Raw genomic sequence first — 17,170 nt, forward strand, 5'->3', positions numbered from 1 at the left:
GGAGGCAGTGTTTGAGAGAGATTCCCTAACTTCAATTCAGTCAGTAGCCAGAGTACAGGAACAAGTTTCCTTGGTGCAGACAGAAGTGCAGCTCCCCATTGTAAATCGTGGTGCTTCACAGGAAGTGCAATGAGTTACAGTGCTAACCCAGATGATGGGCGACTGGTGCTTCCTGAGTCAGGAGGGCACTTGCCCCCCCTAGTGGCCACTCAGTGACCGGGGGGGGGGGGCCCCCCTTGGGCGGTCTCTCCCACCCCGGGGTCCCCCTATGGCAGATCTCTCCAACACAGAAGTGCCAGCATGACCAGCCATGAGGGAACCTCCACCCCTCCACCCCCAGTCAGCGCGATCGGTCGTGGGGGGACTGCAGGGATCACTTCTCCTAGTGCCCCTGCTCCCCGGCCGGTGCTCTCAGGGGCACCAGCGTTCTCGCCTGCCTGCCTTGCCCATTGCCTAAGTGGGGAATGCTGCTGTCAGGGGGTGCACGTGCACCCCCTATGCATTGCCACTGTCCCGGATCCAACAGAAGTATGCTGGCTGAGCCTGAAACCAGTTTCCCCTAACAACGGCCCTCCTCCCTCCCAGCCCTGGCACCGTTTTCAGAATGGGAGAGGGGAAAGGGAGCAGAGGGAGCTCATTCTAGGGGTTCCCCGGCTGGCACTGGATGCTGGGGTGGGTGGGTTGGTGTTCCCCTGCTTTGGGTGGGCTCCAGTCCACTCATCCCACCCTTCAGCACTGGCTGAAAAAGCCCCAGACCAACTCCCTCCTCCCATTCTGAAAATGGTGCTGGGGCTGAGGGGCTGCGCAGACAGACCTTACTGAAGCCACTCCATTTTGGAGCGTCTTCCTCTGAACCTTCATGTAATGAGGGTTCAGATTTTCATAGGACTGGGCCCTTTTAAAGTGCTCCGCAGCCATACGCTTCTATTTGGTCACGGCTGTAGAGCGCTTTCAGGGGCCAGATCAGGCGAAAACTGTCGTTTCTGTCTGTGTTTGGTGTAGACTAGGATTCCTGAGCTGGTTCAGACTACTTTCACTGCTTACTTTGTCTAGTACGTGGCTCCCTTCAGCAGTGCATAAGCAGCAGAGCAGGCATCTTCCTCTACTGCCTTCCCTTTCTGGTGCTTCCCGGGTAGGGTAGAGTGGATATCATGTGACAGTTTACGAACAACCCCGCTGCCGACAGGGCTCTTGCTCCTGAAGATGCTCCTTCCTCTGCCTTTGGGTACAAAATGGGGAGACTGACTCCTTCACCTCGGACCCCAGAAACAAGTAGTGGAAAGTTAATGGTGCTTGATTTCAGTGCTGTAGATGCCTGCTGGATCGCCACTGTGCTGAGACCGAGTATGTCGGTACTACGGACTGCGGCTCAGCATAGAGGCACTTCAGAAAAATCTAAGCTGGGCGCTAGTAGTCTTGCTGTGGCAGCACAGACATCCGCGTGGCCTAACTTATTTTGCCAAGAAGGCACGTGCGGACTCATTTCATGTAAGCCATGAAGCTGTTGCCAGATGCCGGTGCAGTCGGTGACCTTTCGGCTCAAGTTAGTTTTCAAACTGCCCTCCAGGCATGAAAGCTTGCGTGTGTCCATCATGCAGTAAACTCTTTCCAACTCGCTTCTGTCCAAAACGTTCTCCCCTATCAGTCTACAAACAGATGAAAAGGCAAAAGGGGAAGGAGATGCCCTGTACGCTCATAAGGTTTTGGCCCATTCTCCTCTGAACAAACCTTTGTCTGGTAAAGCATTTGGGTAAAGCACAGCAGACGAGTTCTGCCTATCTTAATTTTTTAGACACTGGACTCTTTTTTGATCACTGAATCCAGTTGAATTACCCAAAAGGCAGAGATTTTTCACAGCTTGCTACATTTTCCACATCTCCTGATGACCCACAGGCATATTCTGTCTTTTCACAATGCCACTGACAGTCCCCTGAACCACCCATACAACAGCAACGTCATTTATATTAATTATAATTTTGAATGAAGATATGTGATTCATTTATTTAGGGAGAAGTTTCCCTTCCCCACCCACCTCCCCCAAGACTTCTATCACTCTTGAAAAGCAGGCCTGGCTTACAATTAAAAAATGGCCATTTTGGGGGTTTAACATTTTGGTTCAGGAGTCATTATTGGAACTGTTTCTGTCTACCCGTCACCATGGTTGCCTTTGTGAACTGTCTGGGCTACTGAACTTGTGCATCATACTAGATATTTTAGTTCTCTGCTGTAGCAAATCAGCTCCTTTAAGCAGCCTAAGTTGCACGTTGTCATTCAAGTAAGAATGCTCTTTCTCCTTTAATATTTGAATAGTTGCAAATAACCACCCATTTTTCTCTTTGAACCCAGATCAGTGCATCAGATTTATGTTCTAGGCACAAATAGATAATAGGAATGAAAATGAGGCCCTACATAGGTGATTGCAAAGTGTATTTCCCTTCTTAAATAGCTAATGCTTTTATTTTCAGAGAGCACAGGTTAGCTGAGCACAAGGTGCTGAGCTCCAGGCAGTAAACACTGAACTATTCTGAAATTTGCCTCATGTTGTTGTTCCTTTTTTAGATGGCTTCAGTAGCAGATGCCCGATACAGAAACAAAGATGCTTCAGACCAAAATTTTGATTACATGTTCAAACTCCTAATCATTGGCAACAGCAGCGTGGGTAAAACCTCCTTCCTCTTCAGATATGCCGATGACACTTTCACTCCAGCCTTTGTGAGCACAGTCGGCATTGACTTCAAAGTGAAAACGGTTTGTAGGAACGACAAGCGAGTAAAACTGCAGATTTGGGTAAGCACTGTCATTTCCAAAGTATTTGGTTGAAATCTGGGCAGCAATACAACATGAAAGATCATGTGTGTCAAAAGCAAAAATATTTGAAACATTGGTTGTCCTTAGAAGCAAATCTTGGGTCACTACAGGATTTATTAGTCACAGGTGGTTTTTGTTTTTTGGGGTTTTTTTTTCTTTTAGTGATATCTTTAATCTACATCCTGCTGCTTTCAGAACAAGAAACTATGTTCTTTGTACCGTGGGCTAAGCTACGTGATACTTCTCCTTTTTGAGGCCTAAGAGTCACAGGGGTGTATTTTTAAACCTCCCTTAAGCCTTTAGATAGTACAATTTGCAGTGAACATGTAGTGACAATTTCCAGTGAACATGTAGGAGCAATACCACTTGCTCGGGGTTTTGGAGACCATGAATCTGATCAGCTCGTTACCTTTAATATCTGCATCTTCCTGTTACAATTCTGTTTTGGTGGGAAGGGACAGGACAACTTCCTGCAACTGTGCAGGGTCCACCCATATATAGTAACTACAAGGAACAAGGGTACTAAGAGACCTGTCTAGTTAAACCAGTTCTTTGCAAGCCAAGAAACGGCAGGCGAGACTTGTCTGGCTAGGGCAGGGGTGGGCAATTATTTCGGGCGGAGGGCCGCTTACTGAGTCTTGGCAAGCCATTGAGGGCCTCGTGACAGGTAGCCAAGGGCAGATAAATATTAATTTTCTAAAATGTTAAGGGGCCCCACAGGCCGCATAGAATGGCCTGGTGGGCCACATCTTGCCCACCCCTGGGCTAGGGTATGGAGAGACAAACAAATGTGTCCAAATTAAAAATGGAGGGGCTTGAATCTCAGCTAATGTGTGGTAGCTAATTCGTGTTTCCACTCCCCTCTCATGGTCGGAGGAAGTTCTGGTGGGTAGCTTAGCTCTGTTCATTTATACACATCCAATTTAACACTCACTAAGCGCTGTAAAAATGCAAGCAGATGTGCTTTCAGGCAGTTTAGTGTGTGTTAAGTACCCTCGTGGCATTACAGAGTTGTTCCCTTTGGGTGTTTTTATATGCGCTTGGGAGGGGGGGGCTTTAATTAGAGCGGCTCTCGGGAGAGGCTCTAATTAAAACACCCGTAGCATCTTTTGTATTCAGCATCCCATGCTTCAAAATGGCAGCGGGGGGGGTTTAACTTTAAGCATGTTTGATGAGCTTTGGTTCGCATGCCCCCACTGGTTTAACTTTAAGCTTGTTTGATGAGCTTTGGTTCGCATGCCCCCACCACCATTTGGAAGCACAGGGATGCTGAATACACTCAACACTGAGGCTGCTGGAGCGTGCTAATTAGCAAGCTCCAGCAGACTTGGTTAATGAAGTCCGCTTCGACACGTTCTAATTTGAATACTTTGGAGCAGGCATCAGGCACGTGTATGGGTGTCTTTTCAGGCCAGGGCTGTTTCCTAACACGCTCTCACCTTCATAGGTCACTAAAATCCAATGATTTCCAACTGTTGCAGGTGAATGTACTACTAGGCCCCAGTTTAGCTTTTGCTTATCTTTGGACAGGAACAGACACACGAGAGCGATGGAGCTGAGGTGTGGTAAGATGCTTCTTCCTTTAGCTCAGGACAGTTGTCATGTCCATGCCCTTAAGGTGGCAGCTTTCTTTTTTTTCAGAAACCTGCTGGTCTTTCTGGATTCCAGCCAGGCCAAGACCAAAAGATTTAAGGTTCCCGAGTTGCATGATTCAGGGGTATGGCTAAGCACTTGTGAGTGGTTCATCACGTTTCTTGTCTGAAATGCAAATGTTGAAGCAAAAAAAAATCTTTTATTATAGAGGATGCAACTAGCTTGAATTATGTGTGCGCAATAAAATGTATCCCCATAGTGTTTAATTTTTCAAATACTGCAAAAAAAATTAGTTCATTTGAACAACTATGTCAGAAAACTGTACTCAGTTTTTCTCTTGAAGAATCATGTCAGCACCCACTTGAAATTCGTTAGAAAAATAATCCTGTTGTTTTTAAACACAAAAACCCAGACATCAAACAGTAAGAGGTCAGTGTAACCAACCTCCAGAAATCTAGCTCCAGCAGCATGAAACAGGTTTTTATTTAGCTGTCTCTGGACAATTTAAATATAGGTGTAGGGTATAAGGTTAATTGAAATAATGCATCAACCTTCGCCCTGCACTTCTACCATTTTCCCATTTGCTATGTGCACAGCTTTCTAAAGAACCCACAAGCAAGGCATAAATTGTTACTCTTTTAAATTTCTGGATTAAAATATGTTATAAATTAGAGGTGCACCAGTAAAGATTTTCTTGGTCGATACCAGTGGCTGATTATTAACCAACCATATCAGCCAATACTGATCCAATAGCCAATTTACAGGAATGCAGCTGGGCAGCTTGGAGAGCAGTGTCCTGCTGGTAAGTCTGCGGGAGGGAAGGGGTGTGGGGGGGGGCAGCTTGAAGCCACCATGGTGAGGGAGGGAGTGGGGCAGGGGCAGGAGCAGGCACTACCCAGGGATGGGGTATGGGGCAGAGCTGCAGACTGCTTGTCTGGGGGGAGGGTATGGCGGGGAGGCAGCTCCTTGCTGCTGGGGGAGTCATGGGGGTATGTGACCCCCACCCGGATTTGTGCATGGGGTGAGGGCATGCTGCTTACTGTGGGCTTGGGGCCAGGGGCTGCTCCAGACACTTCCTGGTGGGGGGGGCTGGGCCGGGGTTGCACTTGGGGTGGATGAGGATAAGGTAGGCTCAGCTGCAGCAAAGCGCAGTGCCTCGAGCAGGGGCACTAGTAGGAAGGGGTCTTGGGGGGGCTATAGCCACCCCTCCCAGAGCTGCTGCCTGCGCCATGCAGCTGAACCTGCCCAGCCACCACACTGGGAAGAGGCTGGCACAGCCCTTGTCCCCAAGACCGCAGCAGGCAGTCTGCCTGAGCCCCATGCACAAATCTGAGGGGCACATACCCTTCATGCCTCCCTCGGGGATGTGCACAGCAGTGAGGAGCTGTCCCACCCGAACAAGCTGCCTGCAGCTCCATCCCGCACCCTGCCCTGGCTGAGCAGCCCCTGTGCTACCCCTGCCTGACTCCCTCCCTCACCGTGGGGGTCTCGATCTGCCCCTTCCATCCCCACAGACTTACCAGCAGGATGCTGCTCTTTAAACTGCTGGGCTGCATTCCTGGCCGCATGCATACTGCAGCTGCATGCATGTACACGGCATTTATCGGTATCATTATCAGCCAAAAAAAGCTAATTACTGATAACGTTAATTTTCCTGTTGTTGGTGCTGATCTGATATGTGACTGGTATGTCAGTGCACCTCTATTATAAATAATATAGTTCAAAATGATGCCATCCTGAATTGAGAGTAGGCATATCGAATCAAAGGAAATTTTAAGCAAAGCATTTTCATTACAGATTTCATAGACATTAGGGCTGGAAGGGACCTCAGAAGATCGAGTCCAGCCCCCTGCCCCAGGGGCAGGAAGTCAGCTGGGGTCATAGGATCCCAGCAAGAAAAACATCCAGGTTTCTCTTGAAGGCGTTCAAAGTAGGTGCTTGAACCACCTCTGGTGGCAGGCCATTCTAGACCTTCAGGGCTCGGATAGTAAAGAAATTCTTCCTTATGTCCAGCCTGAAACAGTCTTGCAGGAGTTTATAACCATTCGACCTCGTCATCCTTTGGGGCGCTCTGGTGAACAGACATTCCCCCAGGTGAAATATTTTATTTTATGTCTTCACTACATGGGACATAAGAGAGTTAAAAGTAAAATGTTTTGCCATGTTGCTGAATGTTTATAATAAAACTACTGTTGGTAACTTGGCACTGGTCTAGTCAAGAAATTATTTGATTTGGTGTTTGGTTTATGAAGATATCTCTGAAGTTTAAGGTCATTACCAGATTGTATATGATTTTCTTCCTGTGTTTGACTTTGTTAACAGTAGGGACATGAAGTCCTAATATAGTTTGTAAAAGGAAGGCAAACTGATTTAAAGACATACGGGATTTTTCAAGAATATTGTTAATAACATTTTGAATTAATCAAGATTTAAATAAGTTTGAAGATTTCTGAGTTAAGGTAAAATGAAGGGAAATCACATGCCAGGATTGCTTGTTCAGAGAACAGCCACTAAGGTTATAAAATATATAAATATTAGCAGATCAACAGCATTCATGTGTATTGTTATTAAAGATTATATTAAATGGGAAATTAACTCCTCATCTTGATAATTCTAAGGAAATAAGTGCTATTTACTTGTATAGCTCATGCCTAGATGCATGATATGTGCTATGGCTTAACAGTTTAACACATTTTTAAGTAGACATGTTTTAAAACCATTTAATATTTCAGCCTGTTTTGAGTTTATTGACCCCCATACCTGTTTTAAGCCCAGATCTGCAATTTGTCTGTAAGCATCAGGCTAAGTGCTATAGTAGTGACTCTTAATGGACTAAAATAGAGTGTTCCTATAGGGAAGAAAGGAGTAATTTTCCTTACAAATGCTTTTTCCCAGTTTTACTTTACTACTTTTTTTACAAAGTGATTTACAAAGCCTGCACTGGGTTCTATATTGCGTATAAACTGAGGGCATGGCTCCCCATTGATTCCTGTGGTCTTATTTTCAGAAAAAAGATATTACTTAACATGAATAAAGGTAGCTGGCTTGGGCATACCTTTGCATTAATGCATGAAAAGCAGAACAGAGGCTGAGACTGGGCCTGCATAAAAGTGGACTTGGCTACTAGAAGGAAATGACTGGCCTACACCTTGAAAATAGTTGGGTAATTCTTTCACCTCTAATAAGCTAGGATACATTAGTGTTATTCTGAACCATATGAGACTTGCTTCTCCGGTTGCTTTCTCTTGCATAATATTTCATCTCTTTGCAAGAGGGTATAAATCTTTCCACAGCATGCAAATCCTGAGAGACAGCCTCAAAATTTCTTTCTTTTTTTCTTTTCTCTTTTTTTACCCCAAGTGCCACTTGATAACTGTGGGTAGAACATCCCCCATGCAGAAGGTCAGCACAAGAGTTGGGCACCTCTTAGGTCCTTTTGAGAGCTTAGGTGAACTTCAAAGGTGCACAGCTCTTGTGCTGGCTTTCTGAGAGGGAATTAATTTAATCCAAAGTGCAAGTAGAGTGTTCACTAGAATGAAATGTCTCCATTAGCACAAGTCACACCTGATCTCTACACTGGTACAATTTAACTGCTATTGCTTTAATGACAGTTATATAGTAGACAGGCTTGCTTTGAGGGTGTGATAACACTGTGGCTAAAAATGATTGTACCCTGCCAAGCTAACAGTTGCTGTTCCTGGTGGAAGTACGCCAGTAAAGAATGATGGGACTGATGTTGGCTTAATATATGCAGTGCGTAGGGCTGGAAGACTCTGAGATTTCATTTAATCAGAAAATATACAGTATTTGTTTTACTTTCAGGCTTTTCATCAAAGATTATGCTGCCCTTAATTATTTTAAAATCAGGACCAGTTAAACTTTGTGGCAAGTCTTACTGGATTAATTTTATTTATTTTTTTTTTTTTTAAAAGGTTTCGTTAAGGTTGAAGCAAATATTTAAACAAACTTCTTGAGTTTCCTTTAGACACTATGTAAAACATATATATTACAAACACATGTGCGCGCACACACACACATACACATGTCTAATATATGCAGCCTGCATAATATAAAATAAATATGACTTCCAGGGATCAACGTTGCTAGGATCCCTGATTGTTCTCTGCTCTGGGAACCTTGCCCTCTCCTTCAGCTTGATGTTCGTGGAGACCTGCTCAAATGAAATAGCTTTATCAAGCTGAAGTTGTAGCAGTGCTCAAGGAACAGTCTGCAAGAGTTTTGTTTTCTTTTTAAAACATGGGCTTTGGAGCCTGCACCCAGGCTTTGCTCTGCCACCATCACTGTTGCCTCCTAGCTGCCCAGCAAGGCAGCAGTGGCAGTGCACAGGACCTCAGGGCAGCCCAGGTGCAGGCTCCAGGCTGCTGCAACAGAAAGGCAGGTGGGGTGGGGGGAGGCAGGGAGTGCGCACACAGGCACAGACACACACACATGCATGACCAGCTGCAGCATGCATGTGGCCAGGAATGCAACCCAGCGGTGTGTAGAGCAGTTCCCAGCAGGTAAGTCTGTGGGGAAGGAGTGGGGGGAGAGGGAAGGGGCAGATCAAGGCTCCCACAGTGAGGCAGGAGTGGGGCAGGGGCTGGGATGAATGGGGCTCTGGGGCCGGGGTGGGTCATGGGAGTCTTGTCTGGGAGCGCGTGGGGTGGGGAGGGAGTGCATGGCCACTGTGCACACCCCTGGGGGAGGCATGGGAGGCATGCACCCCCCTGGTTTGTGCATGGGATGGAGGCGGGCTGCCCACTGCAGGCTGGGGCTCTGTGCCCTGCTGCCTTTGCCCTGGGAGCCACTTGATGCCATGTTGTGCCTCCTGTCACTGGGCAGGCAGGGGATGTGTGGCATGGCCAGCACACATATGCCTCCCAGGGGAAAGGCAGTAGGGCACAGAGCCCCAGCCTGCCTCTGCCCCATGCACAAGTCCCAGGGGCACATGCTCCCCATGCCTCCCCCAGGGGTGCATGCAGTGGTGAGGAGCTGCACACCCCTGTACCTTGGGTAAGACTCCCGTGCCTCTGTCCCACAACCTGCCTTGGCCCTGGGGCCCTATTCACCCCAGCCCCTGCCCCACTTCCTTCCTCACCATGGGGGTCTTAATCTGCCCCCTGCCCCTTCCCTCTTGCCCCTCCCTTTCCCCTCCACAGACTTACCTGCTGGATGCTGCTCTACACACCGCCAGGTTGCATTCCTGTAGGGTTACCATATTTCCAGTTTCAAAAAAGAGGACACCTGTGGGAGGCGGGAGGTAATATGATTGTGGGGTGGGGCAGTGATATGCCCGTGCCCTACCCCTGACCCTCACTCCCAAGCTACAGTCCCCCAGCCCTGCTGCTGCCCCTTACTCCTGACCCACAGTACCCCACATCCTGCCAGGGTGTGTGGGAACCCCCCCTTCCCAGGCTCCAAACCCCTCCCACACACCACCCCCAACCCTACAAAGTACCTGCATAATTTTGAGTTTTAAGTTGTGTGATTAAAATTGCTAGCAATTGCGATTAATTTTTCTAATCAAGCAACTAATCGCAATCAAAGTTTTTAATCGCTTGACAGGCCTACTTAAAATAAAATGCTGGCTCCCCAGTGGGCTGCACAATGGGCTTGTCTGTGCAGCCTGCTGTGGGGGAAGGCAGGAGGGGGGCTGCCATCATGAAGGGGAGCCCAAGATGACTGCTGCCCCTTGCCACCCCACCAGTCAGTGGCAAGGGGTAAGGTCACATGGTGGACAGCCCTCTTGGCCAATCAGCGACAAGAGGTGGGGCTGTATGGGGATGACCCTCATAACCAATCAGCAGAGAGGGGCGGGGACACCGGGATCCCTCAGCCAATTAGAAGTATGGGGTGGGGGAGGCTCCCATGATAAGCCTGGGAAAATGACAGCCAGTCCTGTGATGGACCTGCAAAATTGTTTGCCTGCCTCCTTGATTTGGGTAGACCCCTACTTATAATTCAGTATTCATAATAGGATTCTGCTTGGCTCTTCTAGTGATCCAGAAAGCAAATAAATGTATTACTTGAAATATTTTAGATTTAACGCGTCTCTTATTTCCCTCTTGGATTGGGAGAGGGGAGAAGTTATTAGAAACAAAACATTAAGAGGACTTTTAAGACACAATTATCTTATAGGAGTTCTGCAGCTAGAGTGCAAAATAGTAAAATCTGATCTGAGAGGGAATAAGCAATATAATAAATTCAGTTAAGAAGAACAAAATCTTTGCTTGGTTGTACTTATTGTAATGTTACTATCCTTCTTTTCTAATATATTTCGTGCTTGGTTTATGAATGATAGTTTTACACTTTAATTTATTGCTTTAAATTAGAATTGTTTGTATATAATTGGATGGCTTCATTCTTTATGCTTCATCATTTTAGGGTCCTTTTTAAGATGACTTTGTAAACATGGCTCTTAGAACTGAATTATACATTATATTCATGTATAACGGTGGCTTTTTAAACAAAATCTCTTGCATAATGAATCTCATCTACTGTACACTTGTAAGAAGCTAATTTATAATCTTTCTTTGAGTGTATGTGTGTGTCTTTGTCAGGATTATTTTTCTTTTGACAAACAGCTCTGTATTCCCAGAGATGTTAATTACTGACTGGAAAGGAAAGTCTTTCTATTTGGGGTTATAGGTGTCTCTCATTACATTAAAAAATCCTAAGGATAACTTAGTACATCCTTATGATTGTGTTAACAACTGCTACCCCATACTATGTTCAGGTTGCCTAGCAGCCAGGAACAGGTATATTATGCAGATCCAGAGGGGAGCAGGCTAATTGAATGGAAGTGACTTTGATTTTCAGCTGGGAGGGTACCAAAATGACATTTCCCTCCCTCAACACACACTTTTTTAAATAGCTTTTTGCATGTTTAATATTTGCTTTGTGAATATTGTTGTTCAGTGTGTATAGACACCACAGAGTTCAATATCAACATGATTCATAGACATTAGGGCTGGAAGGGACCTCGGAAGATCATCAGGTCCAGCCCCCTGCAGCCACCAGGAAAGACAACTGGGGTCAGGCGACCCCAGCAAGGTGACTATCTAGTCTCCTCTTGAAGATTTCCAGGGTAGGCGATTGCACCACCTCTGGAGGGAGCCTATTCCACAGTCTGGACACCCTTGCTATGAAGAAGTTTATCCTAATGTTAAGCTTGAAACAGTCTTCCAGGAATTTATGCCCGTTACTCCTGGTTATCCCAAGGGCGCCCTGGTGAACAGCTGTTCACCGAGCCCTTGATGTACACCCCTGATGTAGCGGTAAGCTTCATGATGCTAGCGATAAATATGAAGATCCAAACCGCACTAACTCATGCTGATCAAAGTCTGGAATAAGTCTCCTAAATTATGTACCAGTCCTTCTGACTTGCACTAGGATTAACTTCCAGCAGGCCTGGGCCCAAAGCTCACATTGCACGTCATCACACATTGGTCCAGACTCCTTGCATTTGAACTAAAATACTAACTGGTAGCAGAAGTCGCCCCAAGGCAAGCCTTCTGTGGGTCACCCTTTGAGGGGAACATTAATCCGCATTCACACTTTGCCAGGGGGTGAAGGACTTCTGTAAATGCGAGTCAGAAGTGGAGTGTTGGGTTTCAGGATTTCTGGGCTGTTGTTTCTCTTGTGTTTGTGGTCTGCATTGCCCTCGGATCTGAGTACCTCGCAGTCTATTTTTTAATGGATTTGTTCTCCCAGAATGCCAGTAAGAGAGGAAAAGGCTGTTATTTTCATTTAAATGTGGGAATCTGAGCCACAGAAAGATGAAGGGTCAAATCCAAGCTGACTTTGTCAGTACCTCCTCTTGGGTGCCTCACCCCAAGGGGATGAGCCAGATCAGTAGGACTAGATGCGCCGTGAATGGCAATGCCCCAGGGCAGTCCAAAGTGTCACTCGGTGCTGAGCAGGAAGGTGGCCTGTGGGAGTGCTAGACACGGAGGTGTGCCTGAACTCCCCTTGCCTCCTTGGGAACTGGGTGTTTAATTCAGGGATGCTGGGGAGAGGTATCCTGGCCATCTTGGGATCCCGAGCACACAGACGGGTCCCCAGGAGAAGGGCCTCTGTCATCTCTGATGATCTGGACCAGCCAGAGAGGCGGTGTCTGCCAAGGTGACAATATAAAGCCCAGCACTCCTCGTTCAATCCAGGCCAAGGCAGTGGCAGTGGCGATTAGGGCAGAGGGGACTGGATCCTAGGAATGCTGTCTCCCAGGCGCTTGTTCTTTGGACTGTGTGTATTTTACATTAGACACTCTTTGGCTAAAAATCAGAAATAACCCTAGCAGCAGGGGCCAGGACCCAAGACTCCCCTCTCCCTCTGGGAGTGATCTCTCTGCTGGACCACCGAGCCACGCTGCCTCTTGTTTGCACGTTTGGCCCCATGAATCTCACCCTGTTGGCTCTCTACAGTCTTGTCTATCTGTATAGACAGGCTGGTTGGGGCAAGGACTTTTTCGCACTACATTTTGTAACTACTTCCAAAAGCTAATGGAGCCCTGTTCTTGTTTGGCCCTGCAGAAGTAAACATGACAAAAACCAGCAGAGGATTTGGCCATTATGAAAGGGGCTGGAATGACTTTCAATTTGATTTTGAAGTTTGCTAGATTAAACAGCAAAAGGATTTTAAGTTCATGTGGACAAAAGATGTTTAACTACAGGTTGCTGCCAAGCAGACTCTGAAGCTCCTAGAAAGCATACAGATTTATTCCATTAACAAGTGTTCCCATTGCTTAACTAGCTAGACCTGTAGGGGGTATTAATAGCTTTGGTGCAAGCTACAGAGACACGCTTCCTTCAGCATTCATGCACAGCTGCGAATATGGTGAAAAGCAGCATCACTGTTTGTGAGAGGGATCCTGGCAAACTGAAACCTGACAGCTACTGATTATATTGAATAGCTGCTCTGTTTGTAAGAAAAATCAATCAAGCTGTAGTTGCCCAGCGGGCAAATATGTAATATTTTAAAAAGCCTTTTTGCTTTAGTTGGCACTTGAATGACAGGATGCTACTATGCAGTGCACCTGAGGTAGGAAGGATTCAAAGAAGTAATTCTGATAACTCAGTTATTTTTTTTCTCCTCAAAGAGAGAAAATTAGAACATCATGGTACTTAATATAATTACATTGCAATATTTTAATGCTAATTATCCACTTTTCCAAGAAGTGAATTTTTGATGAAAGAGTCATCTGTTTCCATATCTTCAGTTCCCCCATTAGATTTGCGATGAACGCCTTATAAACCCTAGCTTTCGATTAAATGCTGGTACCACTATTCTCTCTCTCAGAAATAACACTGTAGTTTAACAAATAGATGCAGCTGTGATGGGAGAGAGAGACGGGGCCTGGTTCACACCACTAGAAATCAGGGATTATTCTGTTGTATCTGGGACAGAAGTTCAATAGACCGGTCTAATCTAAACTGATTAAATCTGATACTTCATCCATTGAGGTGTCTTAAACCAGATTCTGCCATTTTGAAACTGGTCTATGTGCACTGAACTTTTGTTACAGGTTTAGACTGGTTTCTAATCACTTATACTGGTTTATGTCATTTCTGCCCCTAGCTCTATAGTTAGTGGATTTAGTTCCAATCATATTGAGACCTAGAGATAATAAAAGTGGCCAAGATCCAGATTATCAAAATAAGTCAGATCCACATAGCAGAAAGGAGGATTCTGTGAGTATACCTCACCCTGAAGCTTCAAATCCTCATTGGGTCATGAGGATGAAAACCATCTAGGCTCTGTGAATATAAAAGGCTGCTTTGTGTGTTCAAACCAAGTCTAGAATACCTGGGCTGAAAGAAGGAGTTAAACAACTGGATTCCTGACTCATTATAAATCAAGCCAGTAGACTTAATGCAACCAGTAAGCTAAAAGTTTACCTAAATGGTACTGGTAGTTACCAAATAACTTCCAGTGCCAAAAAAGAACCGGCTGTTGGTGAAGTGTTCTTGAGTCCAATTAAGATGGCAGGCAAACCAGAAAAACAAAATAAAACAAAACAAAAAAATCAAGATGAGAAAAGGGGAAGACTGCATAGGTAAAGAGCACATTTATATATTTTTTTTGGAAAAAGGAAAATGGCAAACAATACTGTTGAGTATTCAGACTATACTACTTAGTGTTGAGATTACATCTACAACCAGTATCTAGAGAAGCCTTGAATCCTGCCCAGAAGGTAAGCCAATTAAAACCAAACACTACATAGCACACTTAGGAACACTGTACAAGCATTTGCTATTTCAACCCCACAATGCACCCTGGAAGTAAAATATTATCAGCCTTTTACTGAAAGAGGATGCTGAGAGAAAGTGTATGTAAGTATGCACGTGGGATTTACTAACGTAGTCAATATTATGTATTTATTTATTGTTTTGAGCATGTAAGTAGTGCTATTTGACCCGGGTAGGAGAGCGTATGGTGACAATGGGGAAGACTATTCAGTGTAGTTCCTAAGTGGCTTTTGTAGACTACCCGTGGCTGCCCTGCCTATGGAAATACAGGAGTTTGAGAAGTGTTGGGCTGTTTTCTGGGGCATGCTGTGACTGTGATTGTACTGGGACTAACTAGTTGGCCAGAATATTGATGCCCTCACACCCATCTTGTTTTAGTCATGCTGTAGTTCAAGGAAGGTCCTACCACTTTAATCCCCAAAGGAGATCTATAATTAGCTAAGCCAATGCCAATTGTCCGTGTCCCAGCAGATCTTCCCTTCAGGAGAAGTATCAGCGGGTCCTGCGTTCCAGAGCTTCCTGCTCCTTGTTAAGGAATCGGTATGTGTATCTCTGGGCAGACATGCCTGTCAAATCCTAGTGGAGGAGAACTTGAGTGCGTAGGGTGCAGCAACGGTGCTTCCTTGTATTTGGGCCTCTTCTGGGTTCTGTGGGATTTTAGTCCCAGCTGATCTGAGAAGCCCTGCAGGAAATCCTTGTCTCTCAGTTTTATGACTTTAATAGGGGACCTCTTGTTACCTGGAGCAAGTGCAGCTTGCCAGAAAGGAGCTGAGCTACCTGTACCTGCTGCTGAGTAGGCTTCAGGACCCCGCCTGCAGGTAGTAGAACACAGGATGGCTGAATAATGGGACGAGCATTGCAATGCTTGGGCTTTAGCAGCAGCAAGCCAAGGCAGGTGATCAGAAGAGGGAAGAGCAACAGCCATGTAAGTCTGAACCCAGGGTCAAGGCTCAGCTTCTCACATGGCAGAAGCTCTGCAGGCATGGCTTATAGGGAGATCAATTATGTCTTATTTCTGTTGCTGTTTGGGGTTTGTGTTAATCAGAGGACCAATGTCAGGCTCTAGTCTTGAACCCAGGGTCTTGGCTTACTTGGCAAAGTAGCTTATCCCAGTCTGCCATCTCCCCAGCAGAACATGGCAGCAGACGCAGATGGCCAAAATATTCCATCTGGGCCTAGGCATGTGCCCACTCCCAGCCACTGGAGTGGCCAGCCAAGGTCAGCTGGCCTCTTACCCCTTCCTATAAGAGCCCCCGATGCAGAAGGGGAAATGTCCAGGCAACCTTGCGCCTAGGCTGCTATACCCTTGGATTGTGCCGCTACTGGTTCTGAAGGATTTTCTGGGTATCTGACCTAGTTACCTTCCTGACCTTTTGTTCTGCCTGACCCTCTGGATACTCAACCTGACTCTAGCTTGACCTCCTGGATACCTAACCCAACTACCCTCCTGGCTTTGTGCTCTGCCTCGCTCTCCAGATCGCCAGTTTGGTTTCCTGGACAGATCTCCTGGCTTCTGACTTCCTGGCCTCTCCTGACCTTGAAGTGACTCCCAAACCTGGCCACCTATGGCCTTGCATGACAAATGGGTTGTGGCTCTAGGGGAGGAGGAGGCCACATAGCAGGGTGCCAGAGGCGGTTTTAAGCCCTGCTAAGGGGCAGAGGGAGTGAGCTGAGTTAGAGCTGAGAGGCCCAAGAGTGGAAGGATCTGGAGAGGTAGGTACCCCAAAAGGCATCCGAGTCGTGATGGGTGAGAGCACGTGCTTGGAGGGGTAGGTCCCCTAAAAGGCAGCTGGTCTGGGACTGGCAAGAGGAGGAAGCCTAGAAAGGCTGGTGCTCCCAAAGCAGGCACAAGCTTGGCTGGGGTCAATGCCCAAACAGGGTGACCAGAGACAGAAGGGGTCCCAGGGATCAGGGATACTCCATATTGTGAGGGGCTAAGGCCCAGACAGACCTGCCAGGGTCCAGGACCTGGTAGACAGTTGGGGCTAAAGGCTAGGGAGAGGGGCCAAAGCCTGGAGGTCTAATGGGCCCAGGCAAGTCGGAGATGGGGCCAAGGGAGCCCCAGACAACAGTGTGAGAGCCCTGCTTCAGCTGGGTTGTGAAGATGAGCTGACTGGCAGCCTAATGATGAAGCCCAATAGGGGGAATGAGTAGGAGAATGGGCATAGTGTGGCCTCTAGCAGGTGCTGTGGCCATCCTGGGAGATGGAGCCTGTTGCAATGACCCATCATGACAGGTTTTTAACAAGTGCCCAGAAACATGCAGGGGTCAGCAGTGGCTTCCTCAGTTGACTGCATTAAAATTTGTGCCGGGATGTTGTTCTGGTGGTCTCTGAACATTGTCTCTAATCACAGCAAGATAAGGGCAGTAGGTTAAGTAAGTGTAGAGGGTCATATGCTGAACAAACTTCACTTTTGTAACTGTTTTTGCTCCTGGATAAATTGCGGTAGTGGAGCAGGAAGAGTGGTGGTCCTTCCCCTGGCTCAGCTTAGCAGTGGATTTGTCTGGGCTAGAAGGGTTTC

At 46.6% G+C, this 17,170-nt stretch overlaps 1 protein-coding gene across 1 annotated transcript in view; it reads left to right on the forward strand.

Moving 5' to 3' along the window:
- Positions 1-17,170, forward strand: part of RAB3B (RAB3B, member RAS oncogene family) — a 117,569-nt gene that overhangs the window by 23,582 nt on the left and 76,817 nt on the right. Inside the window, exon 3 of the mRNA XM_006035181.2 lies at positions 2,560-2,787. Coding sequence (XP_006035243.1) covers positions 2,560-2,787 — 228 coding nt within the window. The remainder of the gene's footprint in view (positions 1-2,559; positions 2,788-17,170) is intronic.

Source organism: Alligator sinensis, unplaced genomic scaffold (assembly GCF_000455745.1).
Source record: "Alligator sinensis unplaced genomic scaffold, ASM45574v1 scaffold63_1, whole genome shotgun sequence".
In the NCBI taxonomy this organism is placed as follows: Eukaryota; Metazoa; Chordata; order Crocodylia; family Alligatoridae; genus Alligator; species Alligator sinensis.